General features: G+C 43.8%; 1 protein-coding gene across 1 annotated transcript in view; it reads right to left on the bottom strand.

The window, feature by feature from the left end:
* Positions 1–23,251, bottom strand: part of LGR4 (leucine rich repeat containing G protein-coupled receptor 4) — an 80,759-nt gene extending 57,508 nt beyond the window's left edge. The window contains exon 1 of the mRNA XM_054068420.1: positions 22,836–23,251. Within this exon, the coding sequence (XP_053924395.1) occupies positions 22,836–23,020 (185 nt within the window). The 5' untranslated portion in view covers positions 23,021–23,251. The remainder of the gene's footprint in view (positions 1–22,835) is intronic.
* Between the last annotated feature and the right edge of the window lie 1,494 nt (positions 23,252–24,745).

Genomic DNA, 24,745 nt, shown 5'->3' with positions numbered 1-24,745 from the left:
CAACACCAGAATCCCTCACGGGGTTTTACAGAAAGCTATTTCTCCTGCTTTAAGTAAATAAAGTTTATTACTATGTTTTTCATAGTAGTAGTATCATAGTAGTATAGTAAGGGTTAGAAGGAACCGTAAAGATCATCCAGTTCCACCCCCTCTGCCATGGGCAGGGACACCTCCCACTGGCTCAGGCTGCCCAAGGCCCCATCCAACCTGGCCTTGAACACCTCCAGGGATGGGACAGCCACAACCTCCCTGGGCAACCTGTGCCAGTGTCTCACCACTCTCATGGTGAAGAAATTCTTCCTAATGTCCAGTTTAAATCTGCCCCTCTCCCATTCCCCCTGGTCCTATCCCCAAAAGCCTTTATGAATAGCTCCTCTCCAGCTTTCCTGTAGCCTTTTCAAGTACTGGAAGGTTGCTATAAGATCTCCTCAGAGCCTTCTCTTCTCCAGGCTGAACAACCCCTACTCTCTCAGCCTGTCCTCCTCGAGAAGGTGCTCCAGCCCTCCAAACACCTTTGTAGCCCTTCTCTGGACCCGTTCCATAACTCCCTATTTTAACTTGATTATGGGAGCTTTGAATTTTCTTTAATGAGTTAAGTCAGCCCCAGGTTAGAGACATATCCGAGTTTTAACTTAAAGCAAATATTGCTAAACCCGACACAAATGCCTCACGCATGATGAAGCCAAGGTGTTGTTCATTACTATTGAGGAAGTTCTCAAGCATTTTTTCCTTATCAAAAACTTCTGTGAACAACCATTACTGTAACACCAGGAACATCACCATGCTATGTAATCAAACCAGTTTAATGACATCTGGGTTCCCCTCCACCCCGGTCTCAGGTCCTTGCTGCACACCTACTAGGCATGTTTTGTTCCATTTAACAGCTTCAAGGGCAATTCCATAAAACTTAAACTGCCTCAACAGGAGCGTAGGGAGCCACACTCACCCTTTGGACTCCAAGGACACCACATCCCACTCCACCTAGCAACACAGTATTTACTACAACAAACATTTCACACCAAAAGCTCCCCACTACAACTCCAGATGCAGACCCATGAGGTTCAGCTCCTTGCCCTAGCATGGACTCATTCTGTGGGTTTGGACAGGGGTGCTTCCCCTTCCCAAACCCCAGGTTCAAAGGAGAATAATCTTTTCTGCATCTGAGAGGAAGGAGGAAGATAAAGCTGCTGATGTGCCTGAGCTGCCCCACACATACCTGTTTGCATTGATAGAATAGCAGTGCTATCATTATACGCGCGTATTCATATAAGAAATCTTCTGTTAAATTTTCACTGTGGTTTTACACTTGCAAAAAGAGAACACAAACAGCTACAAATCTAACTTCATACAAATGTCAACTTTAGTAACTGTAAGTACTTTGAATTTTATTCATTTTCTTCTGGTTTATTTTGGTCTCCCAGTCTGCTCCACCCAATGTTTAGAAAGCAACCGGAGCCTCAAAAGCCTGGGTAAGCCCTACATTTTTTTGGAGGTTAAAAGCAAAAAAAAAGCAAAACAAAACTGGTGTATGAACACACCCACCGATACGATGAAGCCAGAAGACAAAATGAAAACATTTCAATTAATCCAAACCTACATACAACAGAGTTTGAGCATTTAAGAATTTTTCAGTTATTTACAACAGTAACTCGGATATAACTAAAAATTACTACTGGAAAAAAGAATCTTTTTCTGCAATACAGCACTATAATTACCTGTACACTGCGGGAAAACTAAAAGCACACAGTACAACTTTCTAGCGTCAAAATAGATTTCAGGGCAGCACCTGGAATGGCCTTTATAGAACTGAACAAGCTTTTACATAGCAACTTTCAAGGCATCTTAAAGTAGCTGACGAAGCACAAGCAGTTTTGATAAGGTGTAAAACTTAGGTTTTAGAAACTCTTGATCATCCGTTACAGCACAGTACCTCAACAGAAGACTGATTTCCACTTTACAGTATTTGAAGGTTGACGTCTGCTTGAAGTCTTCTATAGTTTCCTGTGTGGCAGTGTTCATGCACATACATAACAGTACAGGACGTAAGGGACATTCTTGGGCATTGCAACTAGATGATCTTTAAGGTCCCTTCCAACCCTAACTATTCTATGATTCTATGATGTTAAGTAAGTATATTAATTCAATTTCATTTTTTCTTGTATAACAAGAGTGTCAGGAATTATTTCATTCTTATATGACTTACCACAGAGCTAATTATTTCAAGAAGGAAAGCTTCATCTATGCTTTGCCTTGTGAAAAAAACACAACTCTTTGCTCAGTGGTCAAAGTTGTGTAGCCTTTATTTCCACACACCCCCAACCTGCATTTCCTGCCATCATAAAGCTACATGATAAGCATCAATGTTCGGAGACAGCAGCACCTATAGTGTGCCTGTATAGAACAGCAGGTTTTCTCCCCCAAAGTCTGCAGCAATAACTAGCTACTGTTACGGGCATTTGGGGAAGAACAAATAAAAGCGACAAGTCATTACTCTACTGCTTTCCCAATCTGGCCACCAACTGGTCCTCTCCCTGAGAAGACAGCCTAGTTCTACTTTTACAAGCAACCCTCAGATAAAGCCTTCTCTCCCAGCCTCCCATTAGACAAAGCAGGGTCTTTGCTGGACTATCAGATTGCAAGACATTGCTTTCCCAAGACCTGGCTGCTCGCTCCCTCTGACAGGTGAGACAGGCCTCCATGCCCAGGAGACAGTTGCCCTTGTTGTTGCTAATACCTTCACATATATAGCCATCACCATCAGCATTGTGCAGGCAACTCCACATCACCTAGCACGTATGCCCATTGTATGTTCTCCAGAAGCTGGCAGAAGTAGAGCCCTACCACTGACACTGGCCAACAGATGACTGTGCCCGCACAGCCACATCCTCAGATGGTTCAAGAGCCTCAAAAGCAAGGCTGCCCATACCACGCTAAGCCCAAGGTGAGGCAAAATTAACTCCAAACAATGTGGACTGGCAATATAGTGGGAACTGGCAGGACCAGTCACATCTGGAGGTAACAAGCCAGCCAGTAAAAAACAAAATCAGTAGAGGAAAACAATCAATCTGGATGAAGAAAAAATAACTGAAAGCACAGGAACTCCTCTGTATGCACCAAGAGATGAAGAAGGAACATCCTCATAGCACTTCTATCTCCAAAAGTCAGAAGACAAAAGGAGATTCTCCTTTCACCTGCATCAGAAAGCCGCAAGATGAGGAATATCACCTTTTTCCCCTTCTTTTATGTACTACTATTATGAACTACTCCTGAATGTCGATTTTAGATAGCTTTGCAAAGAGGGCACCACAAGCAACCTGCCACAACCACTGGCAGCCCTCCTGAGCAGCCAACATGCTGGGAAGTCTCTGAGCCCAACAAACTAAGATGGATCAACTCCAACTGGAACATGTGTCCTTGCCCAAAATTTGCTCCAAACTGCAGATTTCTCCAGAATCAAAACAGCTGGTGACCTGGTTTTTCATCAACCAAGTCTTTTCACACATTTAAACTATAACAAGAAAATACAGGGGGGCGGGGAAGGAAGGAAGGAAGGAAGGAATAAATTTTAAGTTATAAAAGCAGGAGTTGTGGGAAAAGATCTTATAATGTACTGTGCCAACCGATAGAGATATCGAAGAAGGGGGGGATGTATTTTGCTGTTCTAGGACATACATTCAGGTATGTATTTTGCTGTTCTAGGACTTCCCACTAACCTGCAGAGGTTGTCACTACAGCACACAAAGCAGCCAGCACAGCCTGAGCTGGCAGCTGTAAGAGGGTTAATGGACACTGCACACCAATTAGAAAAACCCTATAGTTAAAATTAACTGCAATTCCAAAGGAAGAAAAGAAAAAAAAAACCAAAAAAAAAAAAAAAGCAAGAGGAGAAAAAGAAACCCAAAAAACCTCACTCTCTCACACACCCAGAGAAAAAGCCAAGTACACTGTTAGCGTGGGGAATCCAGCCCTTTACACATTCCCATTCCACACCAGCATATTCACAGCAGTTTTCAATAAACATCTACACAAGTCACTGGAGGGGGGGAGGGAGGGGAATCTGTTTTCTTTCATACAATTCCACAAAAATAACTGTCATCACAACCATCCTTGTGGCAGAAAAGTCCATATTTGCCCGCAGTGAAATCCGTCTGCAGCTGCCCTGTGGAAAAGACAGCCAATAATTGGCTTCTTTCACCTCTGTTAACCACGAACAAAAGTGTCATTCAGCTCCCAAATGGACAGAAGGCACCAATGGATGGTCAGCTCGCTGAGCCAATGGGCTGGAATAACAATAACCCTGTAGCATTTTCTTTTTCCTTTTGTTTAGTCTTTCAAAGCCCTTAATTAAGACCCTCACAAAGCACCCCTACAGGCTTCTTTCAATGAGGCATTACACGGCTGTTTTCTTGTATTTAAGGAAGAAAAGTAACAGGGATTTCTGAAACACATTAAGAAGTACACACAATTTCCATGTATTCACAACTGAAATACTGTTACATTTTTGCTTTTAAATATTATCATCAATAAAAAGCAGTAGAAGCTTTCTGTGCCCACCCTTTGCTGTGCATCCCTTGCTACAAGAAAAACAGAAGCACAGGTGGTCAGAAATCTGCCTCAACCGCAATAGGTTGCCCGAATCCATGGCAAGCCAGCAGCTCCCAAAAGCAAGGCAAGTGGAATAAGGCGTGTTGATGAAACATCCCTGGGCATCCAGAAGCAGACAGCTGAGAAAGGGCCGGGTAGCACAGGGAACTAATTTGTTGAGACTGCACATGACGCACTGGTATTGTCTGGAAATCAGAGGTTGTGAAGGCGAAGGGACATACCCTGCTGGGTTTAGTGGCCTCGCAGACAATCAAATATCTGCTTGCATTTAATACATGTGAAGGTAATCTGTACTCCATTATTTACGACCGAAGTGACGTAATACAAATGTTTGTGTCTTAAACAGGACATCTGAGGTCTACCTCTGCTTTTCAGCAGTGTAGGCAGTCTCTGCTTAGCAGAAACGCTATAGAAAGCTGCAATATTAGAGAGAACTACAGCAGCTCTTTTCTTGAAGGATTTCTCCCCCGGCCACAAATAGGAAACTAAACAGTTTTTTAAGAAAACACCACTGAAATACCATCTCCATAGGTGCAGGCTAGCTTGGGGATACCTACACATCCCTCCCGCTCTCCCTTCAACCCAGCCGAGCACAACTGTGGCTGGAGGTTTTTGTAGGCACCCGTGTGTGGGGTGAAGCAGGGAGCATCAGGTGGAGCTCCTCCAGCAAAGCCATCGACCCGCTGCCATCTCCCGGCTGGCTGGCAATGTCCTTGTCTTGTGAGAAGTGGCACATGGGTGGCTTCCTTGCAGGAGACCAGCCCAGCCATAGAAGGTGCTGCTAAAAACTACCAAAAATCATTAGTAGAGGGTATTTTTTCACATCAAAGAACCACAGGCTGAGGCTGTGGCAATCTCCAAAATGCTCCCTCCCCTATAAGAGAAGGGGAATAGCCTTTTGATGATGGACAGCAACGCCACACATGAGGAAGGAATGAAACGAAGACATTTTTATTAAGACACCAATCTGAGCTAACATAAAAAGCAATGGTTCAAAATACTCCCTTCTACCTATGTGTTCAACAGGCACTCTTTAACAAGCACCACTTGTTATAAAGACTGCATACATCCAGGCAAAACGCAACTGGGTATTAATCAGCTTAGGCATTTATTTATTTATTTATTTATTTCTATATATACCAAAGAGCTGCTTGTACCTGTACTCACACAGTCGAGGAAGTAACCTGCCTTTCAGTAATGATAATCTAGCAGAAATGCTCAGTGATTTTGCTTTTCCAAAATCAGGCTGCCTATTTAAGTATTATACACCAAAATCTTTCCTAGTCGTACCTCAGACCGCTGAATGATGGCCTCAACAAACAATACATGACTGTTACCTGTCCTACATGGTGTTATGGCTTGTTCCTATTACAAGAAAACACAATGTAACTGTACTAAAAGGTAAGAAAAAGAAAAAAGACAACATCTGTAGGATTCTGTTTTAAGGGTCTGACTCCGGTCACACACCTTTGGAAAGCCTGTTCACAAGCCTTTATCAGAACACGTCGTATCGCTAACCTTGGCAGAGCTTCAGCATTGATCAACCAGGAGTTTGCTTTCAAGTTCTGTTAGATATTAGTGACAATTTCTGTGATTATTTACCACAGTAGTTCAAGATGGACTCCTCTCCAGCAGCAGAGAGCAAGGAAAGTAATTTAAATTCTAAAAATGAGCATGAAATGTCATCCTAAGTGCAACCAATACATCAGCTACAACCCAAATTCATACTGTGCTGATAAAAATCTCACAAGAGTATCTGATAAAACTGCAATATAATGTGAAAATACGCCCCAGGGATACGAAGTAAAAAAGCAAAACAAGATAAAACCCCTCCCATGCCCCCGAAAGTCCCAAGGAGAACACACAAAGGGTAAGGCTTGCCTCTCACTAGTTGTGTGGCTTAGCATCCAGGAGAGAGGGACCTCAGTACTTAAACTGCTATGGCCTTCAAAAAAAACCACACACAAAACAACCACCCAGCCCATCAAAAAACTGTTCACAGAGGTGGTCGCAAACATGACTTTGTTGGTTAGGAACTGCATCCCAAACTGGATAGTTGTGCTAACCAAATCAAGTAGCAGAGCTCTGGACTTCTGGATTCTGCCCTAACATGAATACAAATAATAATAATTACCACTGCCAACCCAAAAACATAAACCAATAAAAAACGGCATATTTTCTAATTTTCAAGGAAAACATATACAAGAACATGAAATCTTTCACAGAAACCCTCCGCCAAAAAAACTCCGATAGCCATTGCTTGTCGTTATAAATAAAAGAGGTCAAAGAAGCATTTATTACTAGTAATTTTCTTGAAAAGGTTAAGTTCTCTCTTCAGTTTAACTCTGTTCTCAGTATTTGCATGACTACACCTATTTAAAACTGAGTAGATTTTAATCACTAAACTGTTGAGAAAAAAGGGGTATACCTAATGCAAACATTACAAGTATTTACATGAAAAACAAAGACCTACCACATTAACTACCCAGCCCACACTCTTAGAACAGAGATTAAGGCTTGTCAAGTTTAATCATGTACATAGGGATCAATTTTTTATACAAACATATCCAAAGCATGTGTGATGGAAAAGCAAGAGACCCACAAAAGGCAATCAAGTAATCCACCCTGCATTTCTAGCCTGCTTGTAGACAGCCAGAGCACACGCAGCTTTTCACCAATGTTTTACGTATGAAGTCCAAGAAGAAAACTATGCTTGTGAACCCCTGTCCCCTTGGCCATCTACCTCCACACAACAAACATGAATATACTTTCATTTCATCATAGTTATCCTACAGGTGAGGAAATACACTTCACCCTTCATGTAAAGGCCACCAGTCAACCAGTCATTCCTTTTTGATGCATAAATCCACGTTGCAGTGAAGACAACTATAATAGATGCATGGTGGACAAAGAATAACCATCCTAAGCTCCATAAAGAAAAAGATCTGGTTTTTCTTGTTCTCACTTGTTTCAAAGAAGTCCAGTTTCTTCTGCCTTGAAAGGCTATGGGGTTTACTGAATCAGTAAACTGGGGCCAGTAAAACTTGCCATGCAGCTCAAAACCTGCCCCTGATATGGACACCTTACTGCTACTGACAGTTCTGTTCTCACCATTCACCACCACCATCAGCACACCACTTTTTCCAATGCGTCACCAGCAAAATCATGAAGATACTACTCAAAAAATTCACCTGAAAGCTGAGAGGGTGGAAAGGTTTTTATTGAAATTGGAAAATCGTATCCTCTTTTCACTTTAATAACAATTCATCTATTGACATCAATACTTAAGCCACCAGAAATGAAGTAGTGCTCTGCAACTACAGTGTCAGATCCCATAATAAATACCACTACATCTTATACTGGCTACCAAATCTGAACAGTATAAAGCAGGTGTAATAATATAACTTTTAGTTGAGGGACAAGTAATCATGCATTGGATCAGAGATTAGAGCTTTAAGAGAGCATCTTGGAACAGAAGTTGAGGAAATATTCAGAACACGATATCTCTTTGTCAATTTTGAAATAAATATCAGAATATAATGAAGACGGCAGTGTAGTGTAAAAGCACACATAGTTTTGTCATGCTCAAAACAGCTCAAATTTTCCACATAGCTGAAAACAGTCCATTTTACAAATATATTTTCCTACTGTGTAATTCATGGTAAAGTAATTATTTCATCTTAATAAGAGCACGTTCAGAGGTCTGAGACAAATGGCACCTTTTTCTACTTTTCATTATATTTACCACAAAATAGTTATAATAATGTAAGGACTGTTTACAGTAAACATGGTAGAGAAGAAGGATCCCCGTCCCTTTGACGTATCGGACTGTATTTTGTATAACACAGATTAATATAAGTTGCAGAAGACAAAGCTTTCAGAAACAATTCTGTGCCACCCATTTCAAGAAGTTATACGTCATACCTCCTCAAACTATCACCAACTCGAATGAAAAATGTTTCAACAAAGAATTTGTGTGCTTTATTCCAGCTGGTCTTTACTATCCGTTTTGGTTTTTTTTCCCCCCCCTCCACACTATGCATTAGGAAGGAGAGCAAGAGGAGCAATGAGAAGGATATAATCCTGAGAAATTTCCTCAAGATGAAATATGTATTTCTGTGCTATCACAGGAGCAATCAGTCTGGGAGCATTGCATCACATTCATCTCATAAGAAGTCATTTTCTTTTGACATTTAAATAGTGTATGACTAAACAACAGCTGCTAGTAAAAAGAAATGGCTGAATTAATGGATGATATTTTCTAACTTTCATGTCCTTTCCTTTTTACCTGTATCGCCCCACTAGAGTATCGAAGTGCAGTGTAAAATGATGCTTTTCTGCTGAACTCATACTGTCCTTTCTTAAGGAAGAAATGTTCCAAGCTTGCTAATTCAGTACATCTAGTAGTTGGATTTCAGCAAACTGAAGCTTAACATGGTATGCAAAAGGTATAAATTACTCTTCCAAGTCAGCTCCAGGCACTGCCTTGTTTGGAGCTGCTTACTGAGCAACTACATTTCTCCAAACAAACTAATGTGCAGGAGGGTAAAGGGCAGTGAAGCTAATTATTGGAAGGAAATCTCTCCCTAGGACAGAAAAGAAGAATTAAGATTGTGCATGTTAAATCACATAGGGGAAGTGAACACTGAGGTAATCAAGTGCAGGAGATAGCAAGACCTACCTACAATCCTGAAAGGAAATTAAGACAGGGTAATCTAAAGTGGGATTGTTTAGGCAACATGAAGGCAGTATTCCCAACCTTCATTCACGGTTCTTTGTATAAACGTACAGGTTTCCCCTACATACACCCCCACAACAGAGAAAACGTTCAGTAACCCAGTAATTAAATGAGTGTGCTGAAGCCTAAAGCAGTTAAACTGCATTCTGCAAGCCTGGATCCAACACAGTTTACCTATTGCTCGTTAATCTCTCCACAGATAATATCTTTTTAACAGTTAATTCTTAAAATATGACCAAGATTTTCAAAGTTTAAGATGCCTCTTGTGCTTCGGCCGCCACGGTGTTTTGGCAACTGCCCTATCTGAATGAACGCAACATAGAGGAATGAGTGTGGTGAGTTTCTAGTCTAGTCCTTCCTCACAAGCCTTGGGCTATTGTGTGAAAACTTAATGAAAGTCATTTGCACAACCTTGAAAAACTGGTGAAGAAAAGCTGCAAGAGAATTTCCTCCTTCAAGTTGCGCAGCTGGGGCAAAGAGCCTTTCCAAGACATCAGCAAAGCACTGTCACTGCTGACAAGATAGCAGTGGAATCTGGGTTGTTAGCATTTTTAATAGGACACACTGTTGGTTGTTATTTGCTAAAGCTTCTTGGACGATCTGCGTATATTCTCTAAAAATAAACTACACTCTAACTGCTTTTAAGATACAAAGCAATTTCTAACATCCTATGTGCTTCAGGGAGATGTAAACCAAAAAGACACTATTTCAGAATGTCAGGTTAAGAAGCAATCCCATTTAAGGTCATGCTTGTGCGTATGAGCTCCAAAAGGAGAGAAGCAAAATGTGTAACAAAGCCAGACCTTAAGGCTTTCCTAATAATTTTTCAGATAGGCATTGTTAACAGATCTGTAACCAGCCTCAAAAGCAGCGTCTGCCAGCACTGTTCTGCTGTGAGAACCCTTCTGCCTCCTTTACTAAACTTTAAAACTGTATAGCTTGTTTCTTAATTCTGTTAGCAAAGCCCATTGATTAACTTTCAAAGCTGAGCCTCTCTAAATCCCAACGAATTTCCAACAATGTACAGAGCTAAACAGACCTGCATCTAGGCAAGGACCGTCACCACTGTCATACAGACAGCTTGCACTGCAATGCAAACATATAGGCAGGGCTCAAACCCTGAAGCCAGGTGCTCCCATTCCACGTCTTCCTTTAAATCAGAGGGACTTTTAGAATCCTGAAAATTGTCATACATAAAAATATGTCTGCATTTTCACTGTTGATTCACACTGTGATTCACGTGTTCTCTTAAAATCAGAAGTTACTTCTCAATTTGACGTGGTTTAAGAATGGCAGCAACAATTAAAACTTACTTAGCACATGGGATGAGTGATTGTAGGCACTGCATACTTGTCCTTTTTGTGTGTTACAGCACAATTCACCTAATGCATCATCTATTGAAAGAAGTGGGGTTTTTTAAAAAAATATACATATATTATCTTCCGTTCTGGAGTCCTCGGCACCTAAAGGACATGGATTTGTTGGAGTGAGTCCAGAGGAGGGTCACAATGATCAGAGGGCTGGAGCACCTCCCATATGAGGGCAGGCAGAGAGAGTTGGGTTTGTTCAGCCTAGAGAGAAGGCTCCAGGGAGACCTTACAGCAGCCTTCAAGTACCTGAACGGGGCCTACAGGAAAGCTGGGGAGGAGCTCTTTATCAAGGAGTGCAGTGATAGGACAAGGGGTAACAGTTTTAAGCTGAAAGAGGGGAGATTTATATATTAGGAAGAAATTTTTTACTCTGATAGTGGTGAGGCACTGGCACAGGTTTCCCAGAGAAGTGGTGGCTGCCCCATCCCTGGAGGTGTTCAAGGCCAGGCTGGATGAGGCTTTGAGCAGCCTGATCCAGTGGGAGGTGTCCCTGCCCATGACAGGAAGCTTGGAACTGGATGATCTACAAAGACCCTTCCAAACCAAACCATCCTAGGATTATAAACACCACACAGAATCCTCAGTTTTCCCAGTACCTCTAAAGTGGGAAAAAACAAGTAGACACTGCTCACACGGGAGCTATCGGTGAAACTCCCACATTCAACCAATGCCTATTGAAGAGAAGTAGGATAACTCCCCAGTGATGCTCTCAGTCCTGAATGCTGCAATATACAAACAGGGCAGGAAGAAAAAGGCAGAAGCTCTTATTCCAAAAAGCCACCTAACATGCAGAATAGCACCTGTTGCTCGTTTGGCCATCCTACAGATCCAGTTCTACATAGGTGACTCCATACCAGTTTCTGCCATGATTGATATTTACTACTTCAAGATGGTAGAAAAAACTAAGTCCAGCTGTACTCTCAACAAGGAACAACACTCTAATGAGGGTAACATGGTTTTATCAGCAATGGCAAGACAGAAACACCCACAAATGTTTGCCAAATTGCATGGTATTCTATAAGAGTCCCAAATCAGAAGGGCACTGGGAAGCTATTCTACTATGTGTATTCAGATCAAGCAGACTGTTGGACAGTACAGGCGTGATGTCCAAGTCCAAAGTGGTCAAGTATATGTCTCACAGTCACCAGGAAACAAAGCATGTGAAATAAACACTGACCTTCCATTCTGTGGGACATCAGTGGGACATATTCTCTGCTGGCACAACTGAAGCTCACAGAGGAAGATTTCATATTGCCATGGTATGGCAGAATTTCTCAACTTGGTGATGACTTTCACAGTACATTCCTTACAGTTTGAAGCAATGGTTTCTATTCTATTTATTATGGTAACAAAGCTTATAGGGGCAAAAACATTACTGGTCTGGCACAGGCATTAAGACAGCAAGTAGTCAGGGATCACACTGTACAAAGCTCCCCCAGCCCTCCCAAACACCCTTTTAACAAAAGCTCAACAGGTCTCAGCAGTCCATAAAAAACTGTGGGCGAGGAGCAAGACCTGAGCTGAGTTTCCTGCCAGGCGCTCGCAGGACAGAGCTGAAACAGAAGCTGTTTAATCCCTCTGAAGATGCCAAAGGACAAACTGATGGGCGGAGCAATTTGCACAGCAAACTAGCCTACCATACCAACCTGAGATTTATAGTAAACTTGCTGAGCTCAAGTCACTGAAAAATGGCATTAAGAATGAATATTATTTTAATTTTTACCTTACTAGTCTCTGTTGCTGGTGGCACCGAATCACTTGAGACCAGGTGGTGATACAATTTGCCTGAAGGAAACGGGGAATTCATTTGGCAAGACAAACATCCAGGGTAGCTGGAATGTGCATCAATCTGATGCTATGTTACAGAAAAATGTGAGAGAATAGACAAGGACAGTGCAAGCATCCTACTCTTATGCAGACTTTCTGATATATTATTGTTTACACAATAGCCTTCTCTTTTGAACACATTGTAGATTTATTTTACCGGCACAATTACTTAGGAGAGTTGAAAAAGATTTTTTTTTTAAAGAGGAAAAACTGGCTTTGATGCACAATCGCAGAGGCTTCTGCCGAGTAATAAAGGACTGCCATTTATTATCCTCAAAACAAATCAAGAACCTGCTTAAAACTCCGGAACAGAAAGGTACTGCACATTTTTGGTTTGGAAACTAGAGACCTGCCTCTGCAGGAAACACGTTAAAAAAAACACCATGTAAACAAACTAGCTGAAATTTTTGAAAATGAGATGTCAAGAGACAGGAAATCAATTCTAAATAAATTATTAATTGACCTGGATATTGAAGAGGTTTAATACCTCCACTAAACACTTAGCACAGAGCCAGCAGATTTGCCCTTGGAAAAGACATGGATTTTCTACACCTAGCAAGACTCACACTAGTTCTGTAAAATATTAACAGTTTGGTCAATATTAGCACATACATTCCGGTCCCCCTTTTTTTTTTTGTTTTAAGCCCAACTGTTAAAACCAATAGCAGTATAGCAGTAAAAAAAGTAGCAAAAAGGCAAACGTCTGTTCACGTCCAAACCACTAGCAATCATTTGCAGTGTAGGAGCCCTTACACAGCATCATCCCCTGTTCCCTTCCCAGCTCAGCTCTCCTCCCCCAATTCCATGAAGACCACCAAGACCCCCAGGAGACATCCAGAGGAAACACAGCAGGGTGGGCATTTGGTGCCTCAGGAAGGCAGCCACTTGAGTAAAACTGCAGCTAGCAGAGATGAACGAGGACTTTGTAGACTGCTGCTGGAGGCAGCTTTGCAAAATTTCGTGTAAAAAGAACCTGTAAGTTTTGGCCTAAAAGCATCAATCTTCCAAACAGCACGGAAGTCTCTTCAGTAGGTTCAAGGGCCCCTAATTTGCAGAGGCAGCTCACAGAACTGCTGTGAGAGCTACAGGCATGTTTCACAGTGTGGGCAAGGTGTCTCCTAGTTAAAAACCCAACACATTTCCAAGGCTTTCAACCACAGCACCAAAAAACGATGGCTCCTTCACAGCTTTTACAAGCAAGAATTGAGCAAAGGCCAAATCTACCTCTTCTTCTCAAAAAGGAACACCTGGCAGGTCTCCACACAGAAAGACACACAGCGCCCAAATGGTTGAGGAAAAAAATTGTTAGCACCATGCATATCAGCAACCACAGTGAACTCTACTGCATGGTCACGTTATTAATGTTGCAATGCCAAAATGGTTTTGCTCTACATTATGGGGTCTGGCCTCATGGCTAAACACAGAGCTATGCGGTGACACCTTCAGCAAGAGCATCCTGCCGGCTCACGGCAAACCTTGTGGCTAGCTTACTGATGTACTACGAAGTTCGAAGCCCCCAGCCCTCTGGCCTTACAGCCTCAAACACCGCTTGCAAAGACGGGAATGAAATATTCCATATGTTTCCTTTGTCAGTGACATGCCTATTGAAAGCCCCGCTGGGGCACTGGGTCAGGCTATTCATCTGTAACCATGCAGATGTCAAGAAGGTAATGGGAAAACTCCCAAACAAAAACACATTTTCACAGAACAAGGTTATAAAATACACAACTGCATTCGCTGCATTATTAGGTTAAATTAGCAGGTGCAGGCTTCCCCTGCACATCGCTGAAACTGCACATCAATTTATAATTCATTTCTAATTGTGCACCATTTAGAAGTATAAACACATTTGCTCAAAAATTTTAGGGTGAAAAAAGTCCTTGCAAGAACTAGCATTCCTCTGGGATTGGCTGGAGGGAGAAAAAGAGGCGGTACACCGCTTGAAAAAAAAAGTCTTTATATTTTACTAAGAAAATGCTCAACTGAGAGCTGCAAAGACAGCTGTTTACTCTCTGAGGGCCTGGCTTCTCAGGGTGCTCTTCAGAGCACGCTCAACAACTTCACCTGTGTTTGCATTTTTCTGATCTGTTTCTCAAGAAGAAGAAGAATCTGCACTTGCTGTCTTGCAGAGAAAAAATATTTTTTTTTTTCTTCCTCGAAGACAGCACCTTCTCTGTAACTTCTGTTCCTTCTTCCAGACCATATTGATGGTCTGAGAGTTCTCCTGCATTTCTAAGGCAAAGCTTATAGGAATTAGTTACTATATTTTTTAAAAAAAGTTAAGAGATCCTAAGATTTGCAACAGTTTTCCTTCCCCTGAAGAAAAGAATTACCTTTAGCATTTTCTTAACTTCAGATCAAAAAATACAAAAAAAAAATCCAGACTCGACTATTACTTCAATTGTATCTTCACTGTGCCATAATCCTGGGGGTGGGTTGTCAAAAATCACCAACCATTGTCTGAATAACCAACGGGGAAAAAATTCTAAAACAAGTGTTTTAATGACACATGTATTTATCAATATTAGATGTGAAGAACATCATGAAAAACTCAGCCCTGATGCATACTGAGCAACAAATTTCAGCAATATACCTTACATGTTTCAGAGTCTGTTATACCAGCAAACACTTGGCTACATTTAAAACTACTATCACTCAGGAAATAGGAGAAACTTCTTTCAGTAGTGAGAAGTGTATTGCTCTTATCTCTCCCTCATCACTTTACACGTTTCCTTACTGAATTGTATTCACCAAATAAAAATACAAAAAGCACATAAGAGAAGCCTAAGGAATTAATTTTTATTTCTGCCATACTATGAAGAGCATTCTTCCTATGAGAAGATATTAAACTAGATACATTGAATAATATGCTTTTTAATAAGTTTAAAAAAAAACATGTCCAATGCTTAGCCAACAAAGTTTTCCTAACTCCAAAACTCACCGTATGACTGAAAGAGGCCACCTAAGAAAAATATGACTTCCCTATAACTCAGTAAGTACAAACAGAAAATAGAAATACCGAAAATAAAAAAAATGAGGCTGACAAATTCATAAAGTGATTTATATTCTTAATTCTCAAAGCCAAAACACATCCCTCACAGATGACCTGGCCCAGTCCACTGGGAATATATATCAATATAGCCTGTTCAAAAATAGTTACCTGCCCTTTTTAAAACATGTTGTCATATTGACTGGCATTACGTACAATGCCATCCATTGGCTGTTGTACATTAAAATTCAACAACAGTTTTCTGTTTTAGAAAGTTTTAAAGTAGTTTTTCAACCTACTTTAAAGGGTTATTTCTGAGATCACTGTAGTCCTTTCTATTGCCTTGTCAAAGACAAACATCATCAATAATGTAGGTTGATTTGCTGTATGCAGAATGTACTGTCAAGTTCAAGGTAAAGCTGAAATACAGATTTCTTTGGCCTCTAATTTTTCAGTGACAGTAGTATGTTTCTGGGAAGTGGAAAGTTCCGACCTCGCCACAATCCTGTAACAGCTAAATCATTCAACAGTAAAATAAAATGCATTCTGCTATTTCAGCTATGTATTTTAAAAGAATTTGAAAATATTGGAAACATTCAACTTCAGAGAAACTCACTGACAGCTGCAGTAACTCAGCACTTAGGAAAAAAAAAAAGCTAAAAGGTCAACTGTTTTGCCAGGTAGATCACATGCCATTCCTGCACGATTTAATTACGCTTTCTAGGCACCCATACATCTAAGCTCAACGTTTTCTGTTTGGATCACAAACTGAATAAATCTGAGCCCGATTTTGAAACAAAGGCTTTCAAAGATATTTGTAGTGAGGACAGTATTTATACAGCAACGTCAAGATCTTCCTCTCCTCCGTGTAAGCTACCGTGACATCATCCCCACGTGCAATTCTACAGCAACCGAGTCACTGTCTGTCTATCAGCAAAGGAAATAGCAACAGCTACCTTCACGTTTCCAGAAGGGTTGTGCAGGGCAACCCGGTGGTGGGAAAGCATTAAGAACCAACATCACATGACCAGAAATCTCTTTTCAGACCGAAGTTTGAGAACGTCTTATCAAAAAGCAGTACCTGAAAGCCAGGTAGAAAAAACAGCGGAAGAGTATTTCCCTGCAGCAAAACCCTAGGTCACTGTTGCAAGTTTGCCAGGTGGAAAGCATAGTTAGGGACCTCAAAGCCATGAAATGCTCTTGATACCTCTGTTAACAAAGGTCTTGTAACACTTAAACTGCTCTTGCCTCAGTTTACAGACTTCTTCATAAATACAGACAGCTTCTTCTCTTCTTACCCTCTCTTACGTACCCCCTCCCACCTCCGCCTCCCATTCCTAGGATCATACAGAATTCTCTTATTCTTCCTCAAGCTATTTTTTACTTTCTGCTTCTTCCGTAAAGAACCCCAAAACCACAACTTGGCAGCACAGAGTTGCCGCCTGGAACACATCCATCCCTTAACAGAACAACTGCTGGCCGTGGAGTCCCACGCGGCCGTGCTGAAGCCAACCAGACGCATCCACTTCACTCCCTGACTTATTTGCAAAACAAGAAGCAGGCAAACCTGAGTTATTGGCAAATCCTTCAGAACATGAACACAACATCAGCTCCTGCCCATTCCCAAAAAGAAGGCCACCTTTATGAACAAGCTTTTAGGAAAAACTCAATAGTGGCTGAGAAGAGGGAAAGGAGAAGAGGCTTTCTGGCATTCCGAGATGCTCCTGGAGCCCAGCAGCTCCCATGTTCTCTAAAATGAGATATGGGTGCTCAGCCTTTCTGAAATCTAGGCCAGTAATTTTCCCTGGTAAATAAGAGCTTGTGTTCTGCAAAAATTGCTGGCTTAGATGTAGAATACAAAACAAATAAAGATCCTTGCGGAGGAGGTTTCTTTGGGTTTTGTTTTGTTTTTCAGTCCTTATATTACAGTTTCCATATTTTCCATCTCAAGTAGATAGTTACTAGTAAACTCCTCTCAAGAACTGAAAAGGTAATTATTTACTAGCATAAACTTGCTTACACTAAAGTCTAATTTTTTTCCACACTGTAGACTTATCTTAGTATTTGTTCCCCAAAGTCACACTTACAAGCCTCTGCCAGTTAGCATCAAACAAGGAATTACATATTACTGATACAAATGAGCTCAACCTACAAAACAAATGCCAAATACTGGAGAAAAGACGTGCCATGGCAGGGCACTGAGGTCTGAGGGGGGGAGGAATAAAAAGAAAAGAGGAGGACACAGAATTTGTTGCCAATAGAAAATATAAAAAGAGTAAAAAAAAAACATTTAACAAACTTTGAAACAACAACAACTTCCGTTTTCTGTGCACTAACTAGGAGTGTCTGCTTCTTTTACAATACCAACCGACAAATCAGCCAGTTTAAAATGAATCATGAAGACTCCAACCGCTGGGTGAAATCCACTGGAGAGACTGCCACTGGAGCCATCGGGCTCTCGTCCAGTTGCCAAGTGCTGGATGCTGCACCAGCAAACCCAAGTCCCCCTCCTGTCCATGGGATTTCACAAGGCCTGTACAAATGTAACATTTCTGCCAACTAATGGGAATATTCACATCAAAATGACATGATCACGTCTTTCCAAAATAAGTATGGCGAGCATGTTTTAAAAAGAGAATCAGTCTTCCATTACTTGCCATCACATCACCGGCAAATGGCACAGGCAAGTGAAAAACTAAACAGTGTAACTGTAAAACCTTCAAACCCCTAATTGGATAAGGCTTTTCTATTGCAGGAGGACCACAATTATGATACATTTTCCAGACTCAAGGTCACATCTGGACATCTTTACTTTTCAACATAATAACTCTGCTAGGCAGCATTCACAAAACCTCAGCCACGTCCTTACTGTGCTTATCTGACCATAGCAGGATGGTAAATATCTGGGTGTCAGTACCAGACGTATTAGAAGAAGACATCTCACATCTACCTACTGCATTTCATCACCATTCTACAATAAAACCCAAAAATACCAGATGAAAAGACAAAAAACCCAAACCTGCAAGCTCTGCTGAATCCAAACAAAACCATATCATTTTGCCAGTAATACATAAGTGGAGTAGGAAATTAACTTAAACATGACACACTGTAGGTACTTCCAGAAAGTCTGCATAGCAAGGAGAAGATAATCAACTCTCTGCAATTGCGGAAGCAACCTGTGGTATGAAACAAGTGAAAAAAAGGACCCTTCTCAACTGCCACATCTTGATCTTCTAAAGCTAGCGCATAACACAGCCCACAAAGACAGACAGTATTAGATTAACAGAGTAATAAAACCCAGCAGGCCAAGAGGACCATTTCATCCTGAAGGTCTATCCTCTAAGGCAGCTGGAGCTTGGAAGCCCTCCCTTCGCAACTCAAAGCAAGTAAAATTAAAAGCATAGGACCCTCCCTGAAAATACAAGCAATAAGCACCGGAAGGAAAATTTTCTGTACTGTTTTTATATTTCAAGTGTCCAAAATACAACAGCAGGCACTGAGAAGAGATAACACTCTTCAAGGCTGTCAGGCAAGCCCCTGAAAAAGCCAGGCCCATGTAAGATGCCTCCGAAGTCATTACCTAGAACTATCCACTTTTCATCTCCTGCACAAGACTCACACAAGTATTAAATCCCCAAAACTGGAATTCCACTTCTCAGATTGCCACCCATGAGAGACACAAGTATAAGTTTGCCCTACTATAACTTCCTTCTACCAACATAGATGTTTTCTAGCACACGGCAGATGAAAAAACAGTGAAGATCAGGTGAGTACTGCATTGATTTAAAAACCCAAACAACCAACGTCTTCACATTCTTGCATAGGTATCTCAACTTGCTAGACAACAGTTACTTTGCAACAAAGCAAAATCACAACCCTCATAAACAGAAAAACAGGCAGCTGGTAATTAAGAGTTACATAAACACCCACCTAAATTACACAGAACAAATGGCTGCCTACAGTACAAGTATTAAGTAATTATCCCTGGTCGTGTCCTCCTGACTCCCTCTGCCTTCCTTCCCATCCATCCCACCCTCTCCCCTCTAGCCCTTCAGCAGCTTTGTATCTAGCACTGCCACCTCCTTCTTTTTCCAGCACTTGTCCATCTCCCAAAAATCCCTTTATCTAGATCACTGTGGTTGGGATGACGTACTCAACTCTCCTTATTCAAATTTCATCTCTTAAAGTACATTGATGATTCAAAAGTAATAAGCAGACGTTCTGTCCTTCCAACCTGCTCAGTCTAACGCAACCACCTTCACGTGACCACACTGTGCTTCGGAAACCCCATAACCATACAGCCCTTCTGCTGCGACTCCAGTTCTTCTCCCGCTGCACCCCAGCATTAGGGTTATAATGTGTTTAGCCAGGTACAAATGCAGTGGAGTGGCTGTTCAATGCACAAAGAAACCATCCGTTGTGTTTGAAGCTTTCCAACCATCACTGTAAGCAAGGAATATGCAGCAGATCAGTCAAGAGCTGAAGAAAGAGAAATAAGGAAGAGAAGGGGAATCCAAAAGGACATGCTTTTGAGACTCTACAGAAAAGCACTGCCTGAGCATTTGTGGCAATCAAGGAAACAGGGCTGTACTGTAAAAATGCACCTTGGAAGTTACACTAAATTATTAAAATTAACACAAATTAAGACTTCAGGAAAACAGTAGTAAAAATTAAATACTGAACCCCTTCTACGGTTCTCAACTGCTTTGAAACTCATTCCTTGCCAACTTGGGTTAATTGTGAGCAACTTCTCTTCAGTTGACCTCTCCTGGCTAAAGAAAAAAAGCAGGCACAACTTTCTTTTTGGGACATGTGGACTCTTTGCCAAAGGGACTCTTTGCCATGTCAGCTTGGGAGTGTGATTTTATTTTCTTCTTTTTCCCTCCACGCGATCCAACTCCTCTGGCAGAACTACACACTATCCAGCCCAAGCAGGTCAGAAATGAGTTTCCTGCTGCCTACAAAACTGCTTTCTATATACCATAAACTTCCAGTGGCTTCACTGCAACGCAGACTATTCACGCACAGATGTGCCAGAAGTCACCGATTTTTTTCCTTCTGTAAATAAGGAAACAGGAGCTAAACATAAATGCAGATCAGGAGTATCCTACACTGCCACAGAACGAGATAACTAAAAGTTTCTGCTAGATTTTCAAGAACCCAAAACCAGGAGCGACACAAACTCATCCCAAAACACACTGAAGTGCAGGCAGGTCTCCTCTCACTTTTGCTGTAAGCGTTAATTCGGCTTCTGGAAATTTACCTGCAGAGTGAGGAGGACTTATAAACTGAAACTCTTTGGCAACCTTATCTCTAATGGGTGTTGGCTATGACAACTTGTACTCAATTAGACAACGAAAGCTGCGTTGCAGACATACAGGGACGTACCGAGCCCATTTTACAAGGCAGCCAGACAACACAGGAGCCATAAAACCTCGCACTTAAACACAGCTTTTACCAGACAGGCTTCAAGAACTTTATGAAATAGGGTAGCATCCTGATTTTTTAATCTGTGGAGGAAAAAGAACAGAGTTTACCAGCAAATCCAACACTTCACAAGAGCAGCTCCCGACTCCCTACTTCAAACACTCACAGAACACCATTTCTGCCACAGAAAAAACACCCAAGGCAGCTCCCACCGAGCACAAAAAGGAACAAAATGTTTAAGCACACGTAACAACCAAGACCTGTAACTTTCGCCATTCATCAAGCACTACACAAGCGAAAGGCCTCGTAATCTTTCTCCACCCAGCTTGAAGAATTAAAAGGAAAAATAAAGTCCAAACAGGTAGGAGAAATCGGAAACCTGCTCAGTAAACAAAACCTTCAGTAACTAAGAATCAGGCTCCCTCTGCATATTAAGTAGGTGTAGTCAAACAAAGAAGAAAAACAAATGACATTTTCAAAGGCAGAAGGTACTATTGCATTTGGACGTCGCAACAGTTCGGTACCGACCCGAAACCATACTCCGCAATTTGCTGTAACACGCTCTGTGCTGCATGTTGTAAATGCAGCGAAGCTTTAGTAAGAGCAGACCTGACCACTGGCCCATGCAAGACCTTGCTCCAGCCCATGAAATCTTTGCTGAGAAGCGAGGCAAGACTGACAGGTTTTACTGTGAAACTTAACAGGTTTGTGGATTAGCAAAACAGCCACACTGAAAGCTGCATATTCCTCTTCGGACACGTTCTCTATGAAAGACGGCGTTCATGCCTCAATTAAAGTTTTATTATTAAAGTTAACAAAACTCAACGCAAGGTCCACCAGTTTGTGCCCAGTTCAGTACCACAGGACACCGGAGAAACTGGTTTATAAGTGTATATTTTTCTCCATTCACGAGCAGAGCTTGACAAAGCTCCCAAGCGGTTTTTATGCTGGTTCTTCAAGGTTCAGCTGTGCAATCCCATACTGGGAGATTGGGGAAGAGTGAAGGCATTCCTGTTTCACTGGATATATGAATGCTGCGGGCTGAGAATGCCCTGACTTTTGGGAGAAGATGTGTATCCCGGGAAGTGATTTCTGGAGAAAGGCGCTCCAGATGAAGGACATCGCGTACAGACACGGAGGGGCAGGCAGCGATTCCTCACCTCGGGACGGCACCGGGATTGACTCACAACCCATTCCACCACCCCCCTCGCCCCCACAGGACCCCAGCAGCTCCTCCCCACCTTTTAAATCCCCGAGGTCAAACCCTGCGGGGTCTCGGAAGGCTCCGCTCCCCCCGAATGCGAGGAGCGCAGCGGCCGCAAACGCACACACACTCAGCTACTGCTCTTTTCTTTCTTTCTTAAACGCAAAGGGACAAAGCCCCCACCCCCCCACGGGCACCTGCGGGCCCCGCAGCAGCGACAACAAACGCATAAACACGCAATTATTGGCGGGGGGGGTCTTAAGTGCTAGGGGACAACCCCAAACCCCCCCCCCCCCCCCCCCCGTGCGAACCTGCCCGCCCCGCAGCAGCGACAATAACTGCATCGACACGCAGTTACTGGAGGGGAGGAATGGATAGGTTGGTTCTTAAGTGTCAGGGGACAAAGCAGCCACCCCCGTGGGCACCTGCGCTGTCCTAACAAGGACAACAAACGCATAAACACGCAATTATTGGAAGGGGAGTTGGTTTTTAAATGCTACGGGACGAAGCAGCCACCCCTGTGGGTACCTGCGCTGTCCCAGCAAAGGACAACAAATGCATTTACACGCGATTATTGGAGGGGAAAAACGGAAAGGTCGGTTCTCAAGTGTCAGCGGACAAAGCGGCCGCCCCGCGGTACCTGCCAGCCCCAGCCCCAGCCCCGTCCCCACTCACAGGGCGTGCGTGAAGGCGCTGAGTCCCGCGGGCACGGCCGCCAGCCCCCGCCCGGCGCAATCCACGCCGCGGTCGCCGTCGCAGCTGCAGGAGGCCGGGCAGGGCGGGGGGGAAGCCCCGCTGCTGCGCCCGGCCCAGCTCCCCAGGGCCCAGGCGACGAGGCCGAGCAGAGCGAGGCACCGCATCGCCGGCCCCCGGCTCAGCTCGGCTGGGCTCGGCTCCGCACGGCTCGGCTCCGCTCCGCACGGCTCGGCTCGGCTCCGCACGGCTCGGCCTGCTGCTCTCCGTGCACCGACCCCCGCTGCCACCGGTTGGTGGGGAGGAAAAAAAAAATAGATGCAAAAAAGCAGTAAGAGCAACAAAAATAAAATCAAGGCGCCTGCAGCCGGGGGTGCCTCAGCGGCGCAGCCGGGAAACCAGCCCTCCGCCGCCCGCCCGCCCGCCCCATCCAACGCCCGCAGCCGCTCATCTCAGCCCCGCGGGGAGCGCGGGGGCGGCCATGGCCGGCTCGGCGGGGGCTGCGACCCGAAGCGGCGGCGGCTGCGCTGCCCTGCGCGCCCGGCCCTCGCTCGCTGCCCTGCGCCCGGCGCCGCGGGCCACATGCTAATGAGGCCCCGCCCCCGCGCTCCCATTGGCGCGGAGAGGGGCCATATGCAAAGCAGAGCTCGACGGCGGCCAATGGGTGCGGCGGGCGGAGCGGCGCCGCGGCGCCCCCTGCCGGCACCTCCCCGCAGCGCCCCCCGCCGGGGAGTCCGCGGTCCTGGTGCTCTCCGGGAACGTGGTGGGGTGGCCAAAGGAGGCGTGGGGTGAGGGGACTGCGGGGGAGGGCAGCGCCCTGGCATCCCTGGGCATCTTTTCCAGCCCCTTTGCCAAGGGGGGACCCGCTAACGGTCCCAGACCTGCATCCCACCCGGCATGAACCCACAGTGAGAAGTGACAAAGGCAGGATCCGGCTCCTTCTCCCAATTCCAACTGGCATTGCACATCCATCGTCTTGGAGGGATGATCAGTGCCTGAAGGGGGTCCTTCCAGCAGCTGAAGGGGCTGCAGGAAAGCTGTGGAGGGGCTGTTTACAAAAGCTTGTAGTGATAGGACGAGGGGCAATGGGTACAGACTGCAGAGGGGCAGATTTAGACTGGACACAAGGAGGAATTTCTTCACTATGAGAGTGGTGAGACACTGGCACAGGTTGCCCAGGGAAGCTGTGGCTGCCCCATCCCTGGAGGCGTTCAAGGCCAGGTTGGATGGGGCTTTAAACAACCTGATCCAGTGGGAGGTGTCCCTGCCCATGGCAGGGGATTGGAACTGGATGATCTTTAAGGTCTCTTCCAACCCAAACTGTTCTAGGATTTTATGATTCTTCCTCACAGACCTTCAGCATTCCACACTCCTGTTGCTAAAGCAGGAGCAACTGCACCACAAACACCTCTCAAAACCGTTTTGCTTTCAGAGCAGGTTCCCTGACACACAAAACACCATGGATTGCATCTGGATCTTGGAAAACCCAAACATTGTTCCCAAACTTGTGCTGGCAGCCAGTCTGTGTCCTCTTCTCCTTAGTTACTTAAAAAACCAACCCAATAAACGAAATTGAAAACCCATCTGTCCTTGTGGTTAGGACCCTCCATCACCATATGTGCACCGCTTTTTACTTTAATCCCTTTTTTTGGGTGTTGCTTTTTTTTAAACTGCTTTTTTTGAATGCTTCTGACCTGCAGCCACCACCACGAACAAATCTGCAACACCTTCAGCTCACCCACAAACCCTGCTGTCACCATCTCTTACTGGGGATGTCGCAGCACCACTCTGGTAACACCAGTCGGGACCTCTCCCTCTTGACTCCCTCTGGCCCAAACCCAGTAACGGGCTCTGAGCAGGTGGACTTGGCTAAAGCGAGCGCTGCGAAGGCG

This window comes from Cuculus canorus, chromosome 5 (genome assembly GCF_017976375.1).
Source record: "Cuculus canorus isolate bCucCan1 chromosome 5, bCucCan1.pri, whole genome shotgun sequence".
Lineage (NCBI taxonomy): Eukaryota > Metazoa > Chordata > Aves > Cuculiformes > Cuculidae > Cuculus > Cuculus canorus.
Note: the sequence above shows the minus strand (reverse complement) of the source record. Positions and strands in the feature narration are given on the sequence as shown.